General features: G+C 37.4%; 1 protein-coding gene across 2 annotated transcripts in view; it reads right to left on the bottom strand.

Annotated features, from left to right (window-relative positions):
* Nucleotides 1–16992, bottom strand: part of TAFA2 (TAFA chemokine like family member 2) — a 207903-nt gene that overhangs the window by 53679 nt on the left and 137232 nt on the right. For both annotated transcript variants that reach the window (XR_012633418.1, XM_074902979.1), the window contains exon 3: nucleotides 1103–1209. Coding sequence is in view for 1 of the 2 variants with exons in the window: in XM_074902979.1 (XP_074759080.1) it covers nucleotides 1103–1209 (107 nt within the window). In the remaining variant the exon portion in view is untranslated. The remainder of the gene's footprint in view (nucleotides 1–1102; nucleotides 1210–16992) is intronic.

Here is a 16992-nt window from a genome sequence, read left to right as displayed (position 1 = left end):
TGGTTCCAAGAGGGAACAAAGGCTGAGCTAAGAGTCAGCATGGTTCCTGTCTTTGGTGGTCTGCAGGACCACATCAGAATCTATTTTGTCTGCAGCCAAATTGCAGCTCACAAAAGACTTTGAAGAAAGTGCCTCTGCATCCTGAAGTCCTTAATCAGTGAGGTATTTTGAAGAAAGATATCTTCACACAGCAGAAAAATATCTAGCAGCTAGATATATAAAATACCTGCTCATTAAACCCTATCATCAGAGGATACATAATAAAATGTATACGACCACAGAGAGATGAACTGACTGGTGTTATTGGAATCATTCCCCAGTATTTAACTCCTTTGCTCTCAGTAATGTTCATGTCCCACCCTTATCTTAGCCAAGTTGTTAGAGTTTATTCTGAACTTGAATAAGCAGATAACCAGCCAACAGTCACTGCATGAAGATGAGAAGTGGACTTCAAAATTGTGTTATACCGCAGATCACATTTCAAGTTATATTAGCCTATAAGAAGGTATTAGTACATGAATTTGGAGAGCTTGTTCCTTGCATTAGGGGTTTACAGAAACACATACTAAAGTTCTTGGTCTGGTGTTAGGAATGAAGCATGCACTACAAAGCCAATGGTCTTTTTTTTGGATGAAACAATCATATTCAGCACACATTATCTATTAAGTAAGCCTTGACGGATAATTGTACACAGAAGCAACATACATGTTACTAAAAATCTTTTCTTTCTAAGGTTCATTCCACTAATTCATTTGTAGCACACATATGTGCTATCTGATATATCTATTATTAGGAGACAAGCAGTGTTCATTATTTGATGTTTCTACATGACCATCTTTTTTTACCGTCTTTTCAACTGTACCATCATTACAAAATGACCTAAAATCAGAGAATGCTGAAAATGGGACTAAAATACTTAAATTCTTAATAAATTAATAAAAGCCTATCCATTGAAAACTCTCCTTTGGTACTGATTAGTGGACCAATATCAGAAGACACAAATATGCATAAGGAAAAAAGGTCACAAACACTGGACACTTCTGAATTTGTTGACAGAGGCCACAGATACAACAGTATAACAGAACAGAACAGAAATTCTTACCTTTATGATGATTTGCCCCAGATGCTAATTTTCCCCACAGCGTTACAACAAATATTATTATTAGCAGTTTTCCTTTTGTTGCTTTCTGTAAGTATCTCTTATTCATCCTGAAAACAAAAATACACAAGAATAAGTATTTATCTTAAGGCTTCTTTCAAAAACTTTTAATTTTTTTTTAATTTAAGAGGTTTTATAAGTGTCTGGCTGACAACCCTTAAATCTTAAATTCTGTCTGGCTCTAAGTGAGGTACATCACATAGAGCATCAGTATCAGATCCCTCCCTGGTCCACCAGCATTCCTCCACCCTGGTCAGTACCAGGAGAATTCAGCACCTCCAGTCATCATGTTTCTCTCAAGGCACAAACAGTGTTCATAACCACAGTAGACTCCAGTGCTAGCAAGAAGGATGAATCCATGCAGCTGTGCAGCAGGTTTTGATGAACAGAGAAGTGCCACTAGTGTGTTTGGGGCCAGTTATGGTCAATGTTGTTCTTTCTGATGGCGCAGTGTTTTTAGCTTTTGGGATTGCAACTCTTTCTGGGTTGTGCCTACAAGCCATAAGGCAATAACAGATTTGAACAGACCTCCAGCACATGTACCTACCCTTCCATACAGAAATCCTGTTAGGAAGACAGGAGTGATTTGGGACATGGACTCAAGCAGGGCAGATTCACTAGTCTCTTGTCTACCTTAGGGTAATGAAAACATTTGATTTACTGCACCAAGGGAAATTGCACACAGTTGCCCTCATCTTGCTCAGTAATGTTTTCACTGTGACAGCAAGCCACCATGGTGGCTCAAGCACAAAGTAACACATGAGTTATTTCTCAGCAACTTCCTCCAAAGACAAAATACCCCTCCATCTGCCAAAAATACAAGTTCAGGAACATAGGCTCCCGTGCTTAAGGATTACAATTGTGCAGACAGTGGCAAGAGGTATAAAAATGAAGCCTCTCACCTTTCATTCTCTACAGAAGAACCCTATGGAGCTGGCTAAGAAACAACTCTGCATGATGATCATGCTTCTGCACTGTCAATAGGATGGTGATGTCTATTTCAAACCACTTATACTAGAAAAGCTTCAAATTTGATCACTTGAACAAAATTATTGCTGTTTCATAATGTGGAGAACTAGGGTGCCTTTCTGAGCAGAAAAAAACGCATTGCTTCAGTATAGTTGCATATTTATCTCCTATTACGTTCATAAGAAGCCCAAAGGAATTTAAAAGCCACTTTCTTGCTTTGTTCGTGTACAACACAATTGTGGGCAACCAAAACTACAGAGTTGTGAAAGGCATACTACTCTAATACAGAATTAACCACTAGCCTGTTCAAAGTCCCAAATCTCTTTCCATTGCTTCAAAGCAATTCCTTTCCTCTGAGCAAATTGCTTTTGAACAGAACACCACACGCTGATAAGGCAACCCCCCACCCCACAACTCCACTCATGATTTCCAGAGTTGTAACCAGACCACTTCATCCAAAAGTGCCAGTCTTGCCTTCTAGGAGATTGATGAGATCTTGTTAAGCACCAGTGAGTTTCCACACCAGGCTGTGTGTAACAAAACACTACAACTCAAATTAAGAACCCACTGAGGAATGCTCCAAGACCCAAGCCCTTCTAAACCTGAATTCAAAGCAAACAGAAGTCAGCATTCCTTGACAGAAGTCACATATCTACAGTGTGTTTCCCAGAGTTCAGATACCACATTTATCAGGGATAAAGAGAGAGGAGTAAGAAAATGCTATATCAAGGATGGTGGTTGTACCCCTTAAAGCCTGACTGATTAATAATCACAGCAGAGGTCACAGTGTGCTGTGAAGCACACCAAGCTCTGCCTTCTTGCACTAATTCCAGTGCCTTTGGAGTGTAAACTGCATGTTCATCAGCAGATCCAGGTTTATGAAGCACTCAGAGCTAAAGGAAAATATATTATTTGTCACTATAAATAAGAACAAAAAAATTAAACTGGAATGCACATTCAGCATATGCTCTTTCACAGCCATCTCTGTGAACAGAATATGAATTAACTCTTTCACTCCTGGATTCTCATACTGCACCTGTTACGATGCTGGTGCGAAGTCATCTCTCATTAAAATCAAATCTTTCTTCCTCACTTACCCAACAGTGCTCAAAACACAGTGGGACTTGCACCATTAAGCAATGTTGAATCTAATACAGTTCCTTCCTGTACTCTGCTGATGCCAGGTTCACTCACTGTGCTGCAAGGCTGGCAGCAAACGCACAGCAGAAAATGCAAATACATATGGAAAAACAGTAGGAACCGAGGAAAGAGAGTAAATCAACATATCTGCCTGTGAACAGCAGCCCCTCAGGGTAGGTGGCAGAGTGAAGATCCAAACCTCTGCCCACAGTCCAGCACACCAAAGCCAATAATGAATATAGGAGAGACTGTTCTGCAAAGTAAAGGAAGGGTTTGAGCTTTGATGTAGAAAATCTGGGCTCAATGCCATTGCCAGGTTTTCCAACCATGAGAAAAACAATACACCATTTCTGTACCACAAGTCTATTACACTATTCTGCATTATTTATTTGTGGTATTCACCTTTAGAAGGACAAAAATCAGAACTTTGTCTTACAGCACTCCCATAATAGGCACAATTGACAGAAAAGTCAGTGCAAGTAGCAGTTCTAGTGTGGGACTAATAGTTCAGAGGCCATAAGCAGAAGTACAAAAAATAATGTCTCAGCAGTTAAAGCATTCATAACATACAGCAGCTCAAATAAGAAAAAGTTGGAAGATGATGTTAAGTTTCAAGCTGATTATGCAGTATAACACTAGACCTTGCATCATGTGTGTTGGCCACTTACAACGGTCAGTCCAAGGACAGACAAGTGGCTGCATAAGCACAAACAAGGTATGAAGCACTCTGCTCCCTGCTACATACACAGAAGTCACACTGTAGCAATACAGCCCTAGAAATAAAAAATGTAGGGTTTGTAGTCCAAGAAACTCAGTGAGCTGAGATAGATACATCTCATCAGCAAAGTGGGAAAACAGCTAGATAACAAGAGGCCATGACATATACTGAGTATCTGACTGCTTGCATTATCACCTGGGCTCAAAAAATTGTGATGCTGGTTATTTTTTGTGGATTTCCAAAATAACCCATGATACAGCACTGAGAAGACACTGGAACTAGATAGCATTTGACCTCAGCTCTGAAACATAACTATTAGCCTCTTGCAACCCTGATCCATGTCAAGTAAGTGCACCCAGGAAATAAAATTCAGTCCATTATCATACTGTTATTATACTAACATAACAGGCTGTGTTAAATAGAACAAATGAGCTCTGAAATGAGGTCTACTCTTACTAGAGGTGATGCAGAGCTCCACAGACAAACTATAGCTATTAACGTGAATGGTTTTCCCTGTGAGATATTTTCCTCTTCTGTTTACCTTCCTGCCTGCAGAACTCTCCCTCGCTGTGATCCTTACAGCCTTATGCCACATAAGCCAAAGGTGATCAAAACTGAGAATAGCCATGCTGTAGGACATGCCTACTTTTGAAAATCAATTTTACACAAAAATACAAACTTTCTAGCCCAACATATTGAAAATAAACCCAAGGAATTCTCAGCACTTTCATGCAAAAGAGGACATGAAAAGCCATGTTTGAGTTCATTTTTCAATGTGCTTAGAGGCAAGGAAAAAGAAAGATAGCTCCTTTTGTGGTTCCAAGGACACCACAAAAATAAAACAAAAATAAGTCACCCACATAATTCTAACAGGCAGTGACTGAGTATGAGATGACTCTGCCATGACCAGCTCTTCACTAACACTGTAACACAATGAATAAATTCATGGGATTTGTTACATTTGCTCATCCTTTTCCCTGAAGCACACGTCTTGAGACCATCACCAGTCTGGTATCATGGACTCAAGACTAGACTGTTTTGGTGATTAGTGACAAAAATTGGTTAATAATTGCAGGATTTTTTTCTCAGGGTGAAGCCACATCTGATGCTGCAGAGAAGCTTCACAAAGTGCTGTGTCAGCAGAAATCCTTCTCCCTGGCCTCTGTGGCTCATCAGAAGCAAACTGCAAATACACTAATAGGTTGCACAGTCTCTCCTCATAGCTGCTTCACCTCAGTGTGAGCCCCCTCCCAGCAGCAGATGTGGCCCAACTATTTGACTGTACTGAAACTGCCAGGCGGAGACGTGTATCTTCAATTTCACATCAGCAATGCAGCATTCATAACCTTTTGAGTTTCTACTTTCTTCCATCTTAGCTTCTGGCCTTGAGATCATCCACCTTTCCAACAGTTCAGAAATAGAGGAGAATCACATGAGAATTACCCTACACTGTATGGCCAGTGATAAATTGCCTTCCCTTCCTATTTTAAGTGGAGTGCAACCTCATGTAATCTTTATTGTTGAGGAGAAAAAAAAACATAAGGAAATAATAGCTTACATTCTTCCCTTAAGAGCTCTTACACAAATAAATTCTCATCTGTTTCCTAGGAGTAACAGCATTTTTCTCAGTTGCTCCTTTTCCTTCTTTTCTTTACAAACATCAGCTTCTGTGAAGCTGTTGAAAATTCATTTGTTCCTGCTTTACATATGTAGAAACTTTCAGTGTCAGTAAGATTTGTCTTCTGCAAACACATACACCTTGTGAATGCAAGTGTTCATAAAGTGTAAGCCAATTTCTCTACTGAATTCTGATGAAATGTTTAAGGTACAAAGACCTGATAGAAAATTAGTCCCATATTCTCTTTTCTTTTTATGACAAATATTTCATTTGCTACTTCAGAGAAACCCTAAATGAGTAGTAGAAATCACTTCTGGCCCCAGGTCTCTTGTACAGAAATAATGCAGCCATTTACATTATGTTCTGTACTGTGTGCATCTTACATTATTTATTAGTTGTGTTAGTTACTACAATCCACACAAAGCAGGTATTTGCCATTTTATTTAGCCTTTCCTCTGTAAACTAATGCAGATTTTTAAATGACCCTTTAGTGGATAAGGTCACTTTGTAAAAGTAACACCGATGTGACCTCCTTGTGTTTGCATATATATAAATTCCCTCTATGACATTCCTGTCATGTTTGCCCAGTGAACAAGTAATTCGCCACTCTCATTACTTCAGGTACAAGGTAGCTTGTGAAAATCAATCCTCTTTCTGCTTCATACATCACAGCCTGTAACAGACACAAAGTGCATTCTGATTCTGAAATGAAGCTGGGGGAAAAACACAGACCTGGTCTCATAAGCTACTTTCTTTAATCTGGGTGGGCAAGGAAAAAAAAGAGAATAGGCATTTAGCCTAGCAGAGAACGCAAGTCTTGCATAGGAGTCACAAGGGAAATCTCTGTATGCAAAGCAAAAGGGGTGGGTTTTGTTGGCTTTTTTCCCAAACACTTGTCATTTACCAGTGTGTATCTTTCAATAGCAGAATAAGTAGCCCTGGAGAGCTTAGCCCCACTGTTGAAAAATATTCACAGAACCACAAAGTCGTCTGGCTTAGAAAAGACCTTGAAGATCATCCAGTCCAAACATTAACCTAACACTGACAGTTCCCAACTACACCATATCCCTAAGCACTATGTTGACCCGACTCTTAAACACCTCCAGGGATGGGGACTCCACCACTGCCCTGGGCAGCCCATTCCAACGCCTAGCAACCCATTCTGTAAAGAAATGCTTCCTAATATCTAGTTTAAACCTTCCCTGGTTCAACTTGAGGACATTACCTCTCATCCTGTCCCTTATTACTTGGTTAAAGAGACTCATCCCCAGCTCTCTGCAAATCTCCTTTCAGGTAGCTGTAGAGGGCGATGAGGTCTCCCCTCAGCCTCCTCTTCTCCAGACTCAACACCCCCAGTTCCCTCAGCCGCTCCTCTTCTGACATGACATTAACTATTCAGAAATAAAGAATTGTTAACAGATCAGTACAGTAAGGTTGTCACTGTTACTTTGAGATGAAGTGCACCAGTGGAAGCAGACTGAAGAATTCTAGGCTTAATGCCATAAGGAGGTCTTTTAAAAGGATATTGTGCTAAGACTTAAGACACTGAGGCAGATGAATTATTCTTCCCAGAAGTACTTAAGCCTGTGATTGACATGCATGCCCATACTTGTCTTTTATTTAAATCAGTGTGACTTAAGCACATACTTAAACTCATACTTTCCCAAACAGAGGTGTATGAACACAACACGAGTTCTTGAAAAATTATTAACGGGCAAGCTTCTACAAGAAGAGACAGTTTCAAGAAAAGAAAGTATCTCAAATATCGGAAAAGTAAAAACTTATGGAATATTTGAAAATACATGGTAAACTAAAAGACATTTTTCTTTACACACTGCAATTAGTTTCCCAGTAGCGGGAAACTGGAGACAGATGCACATACAGGTAATTACATTTGCTGACAGTATCTCATAGCACTTGGATGTGAAATTTACATATATATATTATTGTTTTCAAAATCTGATAAGCATGGATGCTTAAGTTGCCAGAGGTAAAAAATGCTTTAGCCACCTAGCTGCATGCCATCTCACAGCTAGAAACCCTGAGATATTATGGGGAAAACCTTTTTCTTACAAAAGGGTATGTATGATTGTGATGATATCACCTTGAAAACTCAGATGATACTGATGAATGGCCTTCCCTCTAAACTGCTATCAATGTTAATCTCCCCTACTTCCAGATTAACACCAGTTCTTTGTAGACACAATTGATTATAATTTTCACCTTCATTAATTTTCTGATGCAACACCTAACTGAAAGCAATAAAGCAAGCAAAGAAAGAGTAAACAAGAAAGGCATTGTCCTCCTAGCCAGCTTCAACTCAAACAATACAGATGTATTTAACTGTGTATATATTCAACCCCTTTCTTGGTCATTTCATCAGAACCAGAAAAAGAGTGTTCACCTGATAAACATTGATGCTGACACATTACTAAGTACACAGAGAGAAAATGTCATGAATTTTTGTGGGGCTAGATTCTGCACTTCTATCTATTTATGAAAATATAAAACTAATAGAAATAATCTAGCATTAGACCTGTACATGCCATTCACTGTTTTCAAATGCTAACATAAAACATTACAGAATATTTAAATATCCAAGATATTCTAGTATCTTTAATCTGCCCAGTGATGTCCTACGCTCTTGTGAAATAAGCTCTCACAGTTAGGTGTTCAGTATTAGAAGGTATTTAGGCTCCAATTAAAATAATTTTATCTGATATTATTATGCCACTTTAAACTCTTTCTCTCCCAGTTTCTGTGCTTAACGGAGCTTTAAGTTTTAGGGGGTACTATCTATTCACTTAATCATCACGGCAGTAGTATTTGCTTATATCTTACATTTGATCCTCTTGCAGATGGTTGTTTCAATTTTCTTTATTCATATCTCACTAACCAATCAAAAGTTTAACTGGAAAAAAAAAATTGTAACAGTTCAATGGGCTTTGAACAAAATGTCTCACTGAGACCTGAATCACTAGGTATACTGTGATTTCACAAAGCCATTGCAGTGGCAGAGATAAGCCTCCAAATCTATCAAGGCAGAGAAAGCATCAAATATTAGTGGAGAACGGCAACTGAAGTGCCCATATTTAAAAGCAAGGACGAAAATTATCTGGGCAAGCATAAGCCTGTTTGTCTGACCTCTTCAGTTTGCAAGAGCTTAGAACAGGCTTTGAAGGAAAAGATAAAGACAGAGAAGTAAATAGAACATAGGATAAAGTGTAGCTGTGTTACTAAGGGTAGCTTGTGCCAGACTAACTTGACAGATTTTTTGATAAGATAACTGATTTTCCAGACAAAGAAATGAAGTAGATATAATTTGTCTGGATTTAGATAAAGCACTTCCTACAGTGTCACTCTAGAATTTACACATTAAGCCGAAGACTGTGTGGATTACTACAAGAATTGAAAGGTGGATCCAGGTGTGATAACAGCAAGTCGTACTGAAAGGGAGTCTCAGGTATTAATAGCATTTCCCCTACAAGATGGGAATTCATCATTTGAAACGTGTAAAAAACTAGTCTATTTTAGTTGGTCACCAAGAGCACATCAGTATCTATATGACATGAGATGCCTGTGAAAAGGGCAAATCCTATAAATTATATACTTCTAATCAAGACACACAAGGACAAGTATGAATTTTCTTAAACTATCATTCAGATTAATCTATAAAATACTGGCCATCCATCTTCACAAAAGAAAAACTGAACCTACAAAACATATGGGAACAGTCTTCTATGATGGTCACAGGAACAAAGACTCTACCATTGGAGGAGTTTGAAAGAGCTTCACTTGTGGAGCAAAGCAAAGGCTGAAAGGAAAGAGAGAAATCAAGGAAAGGAAATAAACACAGTGAGAGCAAGGAGCACATCCGTAAGAAATGGACTAGATGATACCTTGCCAGAAGGCAGAATCACGGCACTCAACTCAGTGATTCAGAAAGTCTCTTCCAGTCTTTGTCTCTACCATCAAAATTATGATTCCTTTTTTGTACATTAGTACAGGAAGTCAAGTCCTAGTTTTTTCATGATGAAAACTATAAGCAAGTTCTTTCTAAGTGCATTAGTGTTTTTTCCCAAGTCATTTCACATCCCTCAAAAAAACCCAAATCATAGCATTTCTCTATGTGACATCCTATGTGAAAAAAACTGTGAAGCTCCTCACTAACGTCCTGAACCACACTGGGCTCCATTCAAAAATCGGGCATGCTGATGAACATATGATTAAGATTAATATTTCTCCTTATTTTTCAGCATCTTCATGGCATAATTGCTATCTCTGTGTCATAAAATTTAAGATGACCTGAACAGTCACAGTACTGTATTATTGGTGGAGCATTCAGTACTAAAATTGCTTTTTGACTAACTTCTATGAATTCAAACTGTTGAGCATGGGTGACTATTCCACGATTAAGACTCCCTCCCTTTTTTAGAACTTGCTCTCTTTTCTATCACTCTTGCTTTAAATTGAAAATCTTCCTATTGTCATCCTGGTTTTAAGATTGACATAATGGAAACATAAAACTGGAAAGCATCACAGTTGTCAAGATATGAAGGAGTCTTGTTTTTTGCAAGAGCCTAAATGTGTAATACAAAAACTATGTACTTTCAAAAATTAATTAAGCATTTTAAGATAAAAACAGAAGACACAATACCATTAGAAGTGTTTTAGGAGTGTGAATACATGCATTAAAAATGTCTGTTATCATTAAATCCATTTATAGTGATTATCATCTTAAACTTAATGTCTTTCAAGCAATACTGGAGGACTAATTCTGGGTTTCTTACATTAATATGGATTCATGAATATGAATGAAGTGCTATGGTGATATCACATGATCTTGCCAGACATGAAATTTAGTATGTTCACAGGAACCATTCAGATTCTACCACATAACTTCCCTACTGAAAGTTAAATTTTGTTTTTTTCAAAGAATTCTTCCAGCAAGTAACACCGTGACAGACCTCTGCAGATGAACAGAGAAAGAAGACTCAGACTAAGTCCCCCCCTACTATTTTCATTACAATTATATCTGTCAATAGTAGCACTTCTGACAAATACTAAGTAGGTCTGAGCCCAATCTACGTTTTATACCTGACTCCTACACATTTTGGGCCACACTTGAAGGCAAGGATTCAAGTGTAAATAAAAAATGACAGGTTGCTCAAATCACAGAAAAATATGAAGCTTGCCTGCAAAATGACCAAAATAGCTCTAAGAGCTGACATAACAAACTAGGAAGACAGGGGAGTTGTCTACTGGGAGTAAACCTAGTTGAAACACAGTTGGAACAGTCAAGTCCTAACACATGATCATCCATCACAGCCACCACAGGCACCACTTCCAGGGAAAAAAGAGTGAGACCAAAGTTAGACCAGACTCTTCCAAAATATGGATCTGGTACATAATGTAAATCTCTATTCCTGAGCTAGTACATAGGAAAATACTTTTTTCACTCTGAGATATGCTAAAGAATGGAAGCTAGGCTGCACAAACAACGTTCAGCTACCAGCTGGGAAGCAGAACACAAAATCCAGCACCTAATCCAGATGTACTCAGCAGAGGTATGCCCACATAGGCACACAAGGAAAATAGGAATTTTTAATTTACTTGTAGAAGAGTACAGCAGCTTTTCTGTCTATGCACAGGGTTTTATCAAATACTGGTGGGGTTTTTGGCATTGGCATGCTATCTGATCTGTCACATAGTCTATAATAACTAATGCTGTCTTGAGAATCATGCTATATGCCACACAATTTCAAAGTCTCCTCTCAGTTTCTATTCCCTCATCAGTGTTCTGAAACAGTAAGAAATTATTAATAACTTTAAAAATTCAGAATATTCCTGTGGTGGCTTGCTAGGAATGAATTCAAGTCAGGTCAGGATTTGCTTAATGACAGCTCAAGTATCTAAATGGCACCCAGTCCTCCATGAAAAATCAAATCAATTTCCCAGCCCCTTTTCAAACACTCTCTTTTGAAAGGTACCAGCAGCTATATAAGAGTCATATTGAGCATACAATCCCGAGTTTCATTCAAGTGAGTGTACCTCCAGAAACAATGCACTCACTTTGAAATGTACTATGACGGCCTTGCAGTGGCATTTTAATACAGCCGGGAGCTCATTAAACAGCTAGTCATAACTTGCACTTCCTAAAAGTCTATGCCCAGCTTCCTGCTGCATGATACGTAGCTTGGGATTTGCAGGTAGAAAACAACAGACGGGTGAATGACAAAACAAATCAATAGTGTTCTGTCCCTCTAGAGCCCTGATAAGAGACTCTTACAAGGTGAGTTTCAGTTTGGAGCTGGACTTCACTTTTCAGGCAAATTTTTGAGTTGTCTCCATTTACTATGATCTAGATCACATTATGGAATGGTTCTGGAGGACACAAAATTAATCCCTTTTAGATGAAAATAAAGCAGAAGATGAGCCTGAGAGTGTACCTAATGCACTCCAACAGTTTAGGCATGTTCATTCAGTTCAGGGGACAAGAGCTAGTCAAAAACAATCTCCTTCTCCACTAAATGAATATAATGTGGACATTATGCCCTCAGCAGCAACAGTTTGGATCTACAAAATCCTTTTGGTGGGGATAAACTATTTGCTAATGTAGAAGCAGCCCTATAATCTCATGAGAAAGGAGATAATTAACGTCATTATTTTATACTTTGATAAAATGCCCTTTTGGTTGTGATTAATCTGAAAAGCATTTTCAGATCCTCAGCAAACCTCAATGGCCTGTTGAAAGGGACCTGTCACTCAGGAGGCCCTCAAGTTCGGATCTGCATTTCAGGGCCATTATTCCTACTGTGACACAACAGCAAAGGGAAAGACAGCTTATGTGCCAAAATCAGGGAACAGCTACCTGCAGTACATCCCCCTAATTTAGAGCACAGAGTACATAATACATTATCTCAAATTAGTCAGTGAATTGTTCCTTTTTGTGAAACAGCAAAACCCTTGTCTTTCAATGCAGAAAATTAAAGACAAGAGTTTCGCTGTCTTTTTTCACACGGAGTACTACCTAATCTACAAACAACTCTACTGCTGATGGAAAGTACAACTCATTGTAAAACTGTCAAACTGGATACTTTAATGGTTCCATACCTACCAATCTCAGCTATTATATTATTGACAGTTTTTCCCAGAGTCTTGTAGCCAAGCTACCAGTAACCACACTTTTAATACGCATAGGTCGACCCTTTTAGGTGAACAACAGAAAATGATGGACCAGAAGAAAGGCCTAAGAAATTACTGACTGGAGGCGGCCTGGCCAGCAACAACTTGCCCTGTCCACCTCCCTACATCCTCTAGCTCATGGAGAAGGCACTGGCTTCATCTTGCTCTGCCAGACAAGACTTGAGTTAAGGACCAAGCCCAAGTACATTTCAGTTGACTTCATCCAAAACCATCAAAGTCATATTCATAATTAGATTAATTTTTTTTTATTCCAGCCTAGAAATGTAAAGTGTCCTTAAACTAGAAGTTCATTAGAGTAAATTAAATCTGACTCAAGAGGTTTTTTGTTCCCTAATACAGATTTGGCCGAGAAAATCCTCAGTTCTTACCATATTTACAACAGGATTAACTGTTTCTAACAAACTCTGTATTTGCATTCTTATGCAAGCTCAATGGAACAAAAAAAAAAAAATTACTTTCATTTGTAATTAATTATTAAAGAGCATTATGTCATTATACTTTCATAACAATTGCATTAACAGCACCAATATTAGACACAAGGATGTTCAGGATTCCATGCATCTTGTTTCAAAAGAATGGGTTACAGTCCGTGTTTGTAGTATTTATGATTAAAGAGAGCGCTTTTTTTCTTTTCATTCTTCATTTTATAATAATTAATTGGAACTGGCTAGGAACTAAGCCAAGTAATGCCTATTCTGCTGTCAGTAACAATCTAAATTTGGGAACATACAACTGCAGCACAGTCCACTATGATTCTTTTAGTGCTCTCTTAGAAAGGTTCTTCACATGTCTCCTATATTAAGAGAGCATTGTTCTCTAAATGTGCAAGACTTGAAAAGGTTCCTTAGATAAAAATGAGAATTAACTAGTATAACATAAGAAAAACCATAAATGAAAGACAGCAGAAACTTACCCAAATTTCTGAAGATAAATTGTGAGATAGAAAGGTTTAGAACATTGTTTCTGTGAAATCACAATTTAATTCTAACAAGAGAGCATTATAATTTACTAGAGCAGGGGTATAATACTGTACATACATTACTTACTAAGAAAAAACTGATATATTTCCATACTATTTCAGTCACAGTTATAGATATTGCTCTGCCATCACCATCAAAGGAAATTATTATGTGCTTGCTAGACTTGCAGGAAACTATATGTATGATATTGAGATCAGGAGTTCATTATGTTGCTTTAATTTTGGAAAATCACGGCAGCTTTCATAACTTGAAGAAACAAAGTGTAGTCTAAGTCAATGTGTATTTCCTTCTGCATCAGTTAAGTCTATTTCCTTTTAACAGCTATCTGCCTTGCATTTTCCATAATCTTTGCCAGTAAAAGGTGAAAATTCTTCTTACAACACTTAGGCAAGAAAGCATGTTTGCTGTTTTTATATTCCTCCTTCCATAATTTGCAGTTGTGATTGCTAACAATGGGCCTCCATTTCAGTACCCTGTTGCACAGTGAAGAAAGCACAGATCCCCCAGTGTTCTCTTGAGTCCTTTGATATTTGGCATTTCTCTAAAATCTCCCAGAGTCCAACAATTGGATAAGAACTGCAATTTTAATTATCCTTTGTAGCTGCAGACAAAAAGTGATTTCTAAAGGCAACAGAACAAAAGGATCCATTTTCATGTATTAAAGCCTTGAGAACTTGAGAAAGATGAACTTAAATTTCTGGACAATCAGGTTTGACAATATTACCAAATTTTTGGTTTGGAAATAATCAGCGGAGGTTATGTCTTTATTTTATGCTTCTTTTTTCACATTATCTACAGATGGTGTATGGAAATTTATTCTGAATAGCTATATTAACTATGATAATTTCACTTCCATCATTGTCATTCATGTCTAATTAATATATATGCCCAACTGGAAATATAAAGAATTTGTATAAAACGAGTCACAAATTTGTGACCAAATTCACAACCCCATATGTAATTTTTGAAATTTCATGGAGAAACATGAAATTGAAATTTCAATATCAATATGGGTTGGCCCAGAACTGAATTAAAAAATGCTGGCTAAATGATGCAAATTACCACAGAAATATATATCTTTTACAAAACACCATTAAGATAAATGGAAATAAAAGTGTATTAAATAAGACTGCTTCTTCTGTTTTCTTCTGGTTTTTAACAGGTAATAGTATGTACCCCTTCCTGGTTTGCTGGTATCACAGTTTTCACAGTCAAACCCAAATGCTGCTAAAATTTGGTCTCCTGTCAATGACAGGAATGAGGACATCATTTTTCTAATCCTATGTTTTCATTGTACTTCACCTACGATAAAATAGAACTGATCAACCTAAATTGTATGTCATGACCTGAAAGTTTAGCAGTCATCTCAAACTATTCATCATCTCATTAACTACAAAATGTGTATAGCATTTATACGAACAAACAATGGAATGTCGTGGGAAAGCAGCTCACCCAAAATGTATTGCTTCCATAAATATAAACCATATATTTCCAGTGTACTGTAAGCCGGATTAACCTCATCAAATATCAATTCTTTGTTCAGCTATAATGAAAGTCTTTTACATGAAGCAAAAAAATAAACGGGACATTTCTCATGATTGCTGTTATTCAGAAATACACATCTACAAACAGTATGAGAAGGAGCTTCTACACCAAAAAAAGTTCTTCTCTGAGTCTCAGTATAATTTTTTCTTTTTTTGGCCTGTTCCTCTGAATATGAGCATTGCCAAATAATAAATGCTAAAAATGAAAATGCTATGTTTTATTATTGTTGTCTTCTAGCTTGAGTGATGCATTAATGATCTGTGCATTAATGCACATATGCATTAATGATCTGAAAAGCAGGAAGTAAAAATAAAGATGAGCTCATATTAAAACTTGAGATCAGAGAACCACAGTGCTTTAGCAAAGTTCAGATTCAGAAAAGAATTTTAATTCAAACTAACTTAAAAACTACTCTAATTCTTCTTTTCAGCTTGTGAAATGCATTACAAAAAGGGATGGAATTTATTTCACTATAGCATGAGGAGAGTTCTATAGCTTGCTTGCTAAGAAAACAGTTTCATTGATTAAAAATTATGCATAAATTTGCATTGAGGTCACATAGCTGTAAGAAGGAAAAAAATAAATCAAACTAAATACACAAAATGAAGGACAGGGCAACATAACTTTCAATTTAATAGTACTGCATAACTCATTTCATCCAGAATATGGAAAATGCACATTCAGGCCCTTGAAGGTAGCTGAAGGAATATGAACCTTCCTCTTCCAGAATATCCCGATGAGCATGCAGTGTATGGCACACTCAGATTCTTTAACTAATACTGCTCCTAGAAATCTTTATTATTCATTGCAACATCAGAAATATATATTTCACCTCCTAGGTGAATGTCCCACCCACCAGACTGCAGTCACTCTTTCTCTGAATAACGTTTGACACAAAACAGGAAAAGCATCAAGGGATAATCTTTTAAGCAAGCCATTCACAGCTTCACTGGATGATCAAATTTCTCAAGGTAAAAAGAGAGGTCTAAACACAGGTGACCTGTGTCTTAAAGCAATTTCATACAGAAACAGCTTCTTTCTTCTCATTTTTGAGGACTAACACTAGCCTTTGTTTTGCTATTTTATACTGCCTGTAAAAGAAGTGTTTTCTTTTGGTCAAATATTTTGTTCAATGCAAACACAAAATGCATCAACCCCCCCCCCAAAAAAAAAGTATTTCAGCAGCAGAAAACCAGAAAAACAATTTCATTTAGTTTTTATCAAATGAAAATCTGATAAAAATCAAATTATATCTTGAGATCTTGAGCTTCCATAGAACCTCACCTTTTCTGCTCTTTCCCCTGTATATATCTACATTTGCATCACCCTGGGTGTGTAGTGGTCACTGTCTCCACCAGCACATTATCATTTGCACTCTGGCAATTTGAGATAGAATATTCCCACAAAGCAAAATGACTGTTCAATCCCACAGAAACAGTGTAATGCAGATAGGGAGAAAACATGCAAATCAGAGGGTAGAATGGAAGCACAGGGAACAGTCTCAATGAGGAAATATAACTGGTGAGGCAAGTAGATTGACTGCCAACAACCTGAAACTGTTTCAGTATTTCCACATTTTATTTTAATCCTATTGCATCTAAAGTCTTGATTCTGAAAATTATCTAAATACAAAACATTAAGCTCTTATAACCCTAAA

The sequence above is a fragment of the Athene noctua genome, chromosome 3 (genome assembly GCF_965140245.1).
Source record: "Athene noctua chromosome 3, bAthNoc1.hap1.1, whole genome shotgun sequence".
NCBI classification, from domain to species: domain Eukaryota; kingdom Metazoa; phylum Chordata; class Aves; order Strigiformes; family Strigidae; genus Athene; species Athene noctua.
This window is presented reverse-complemented; position numbering and strand designations above follow the sequence as displayed.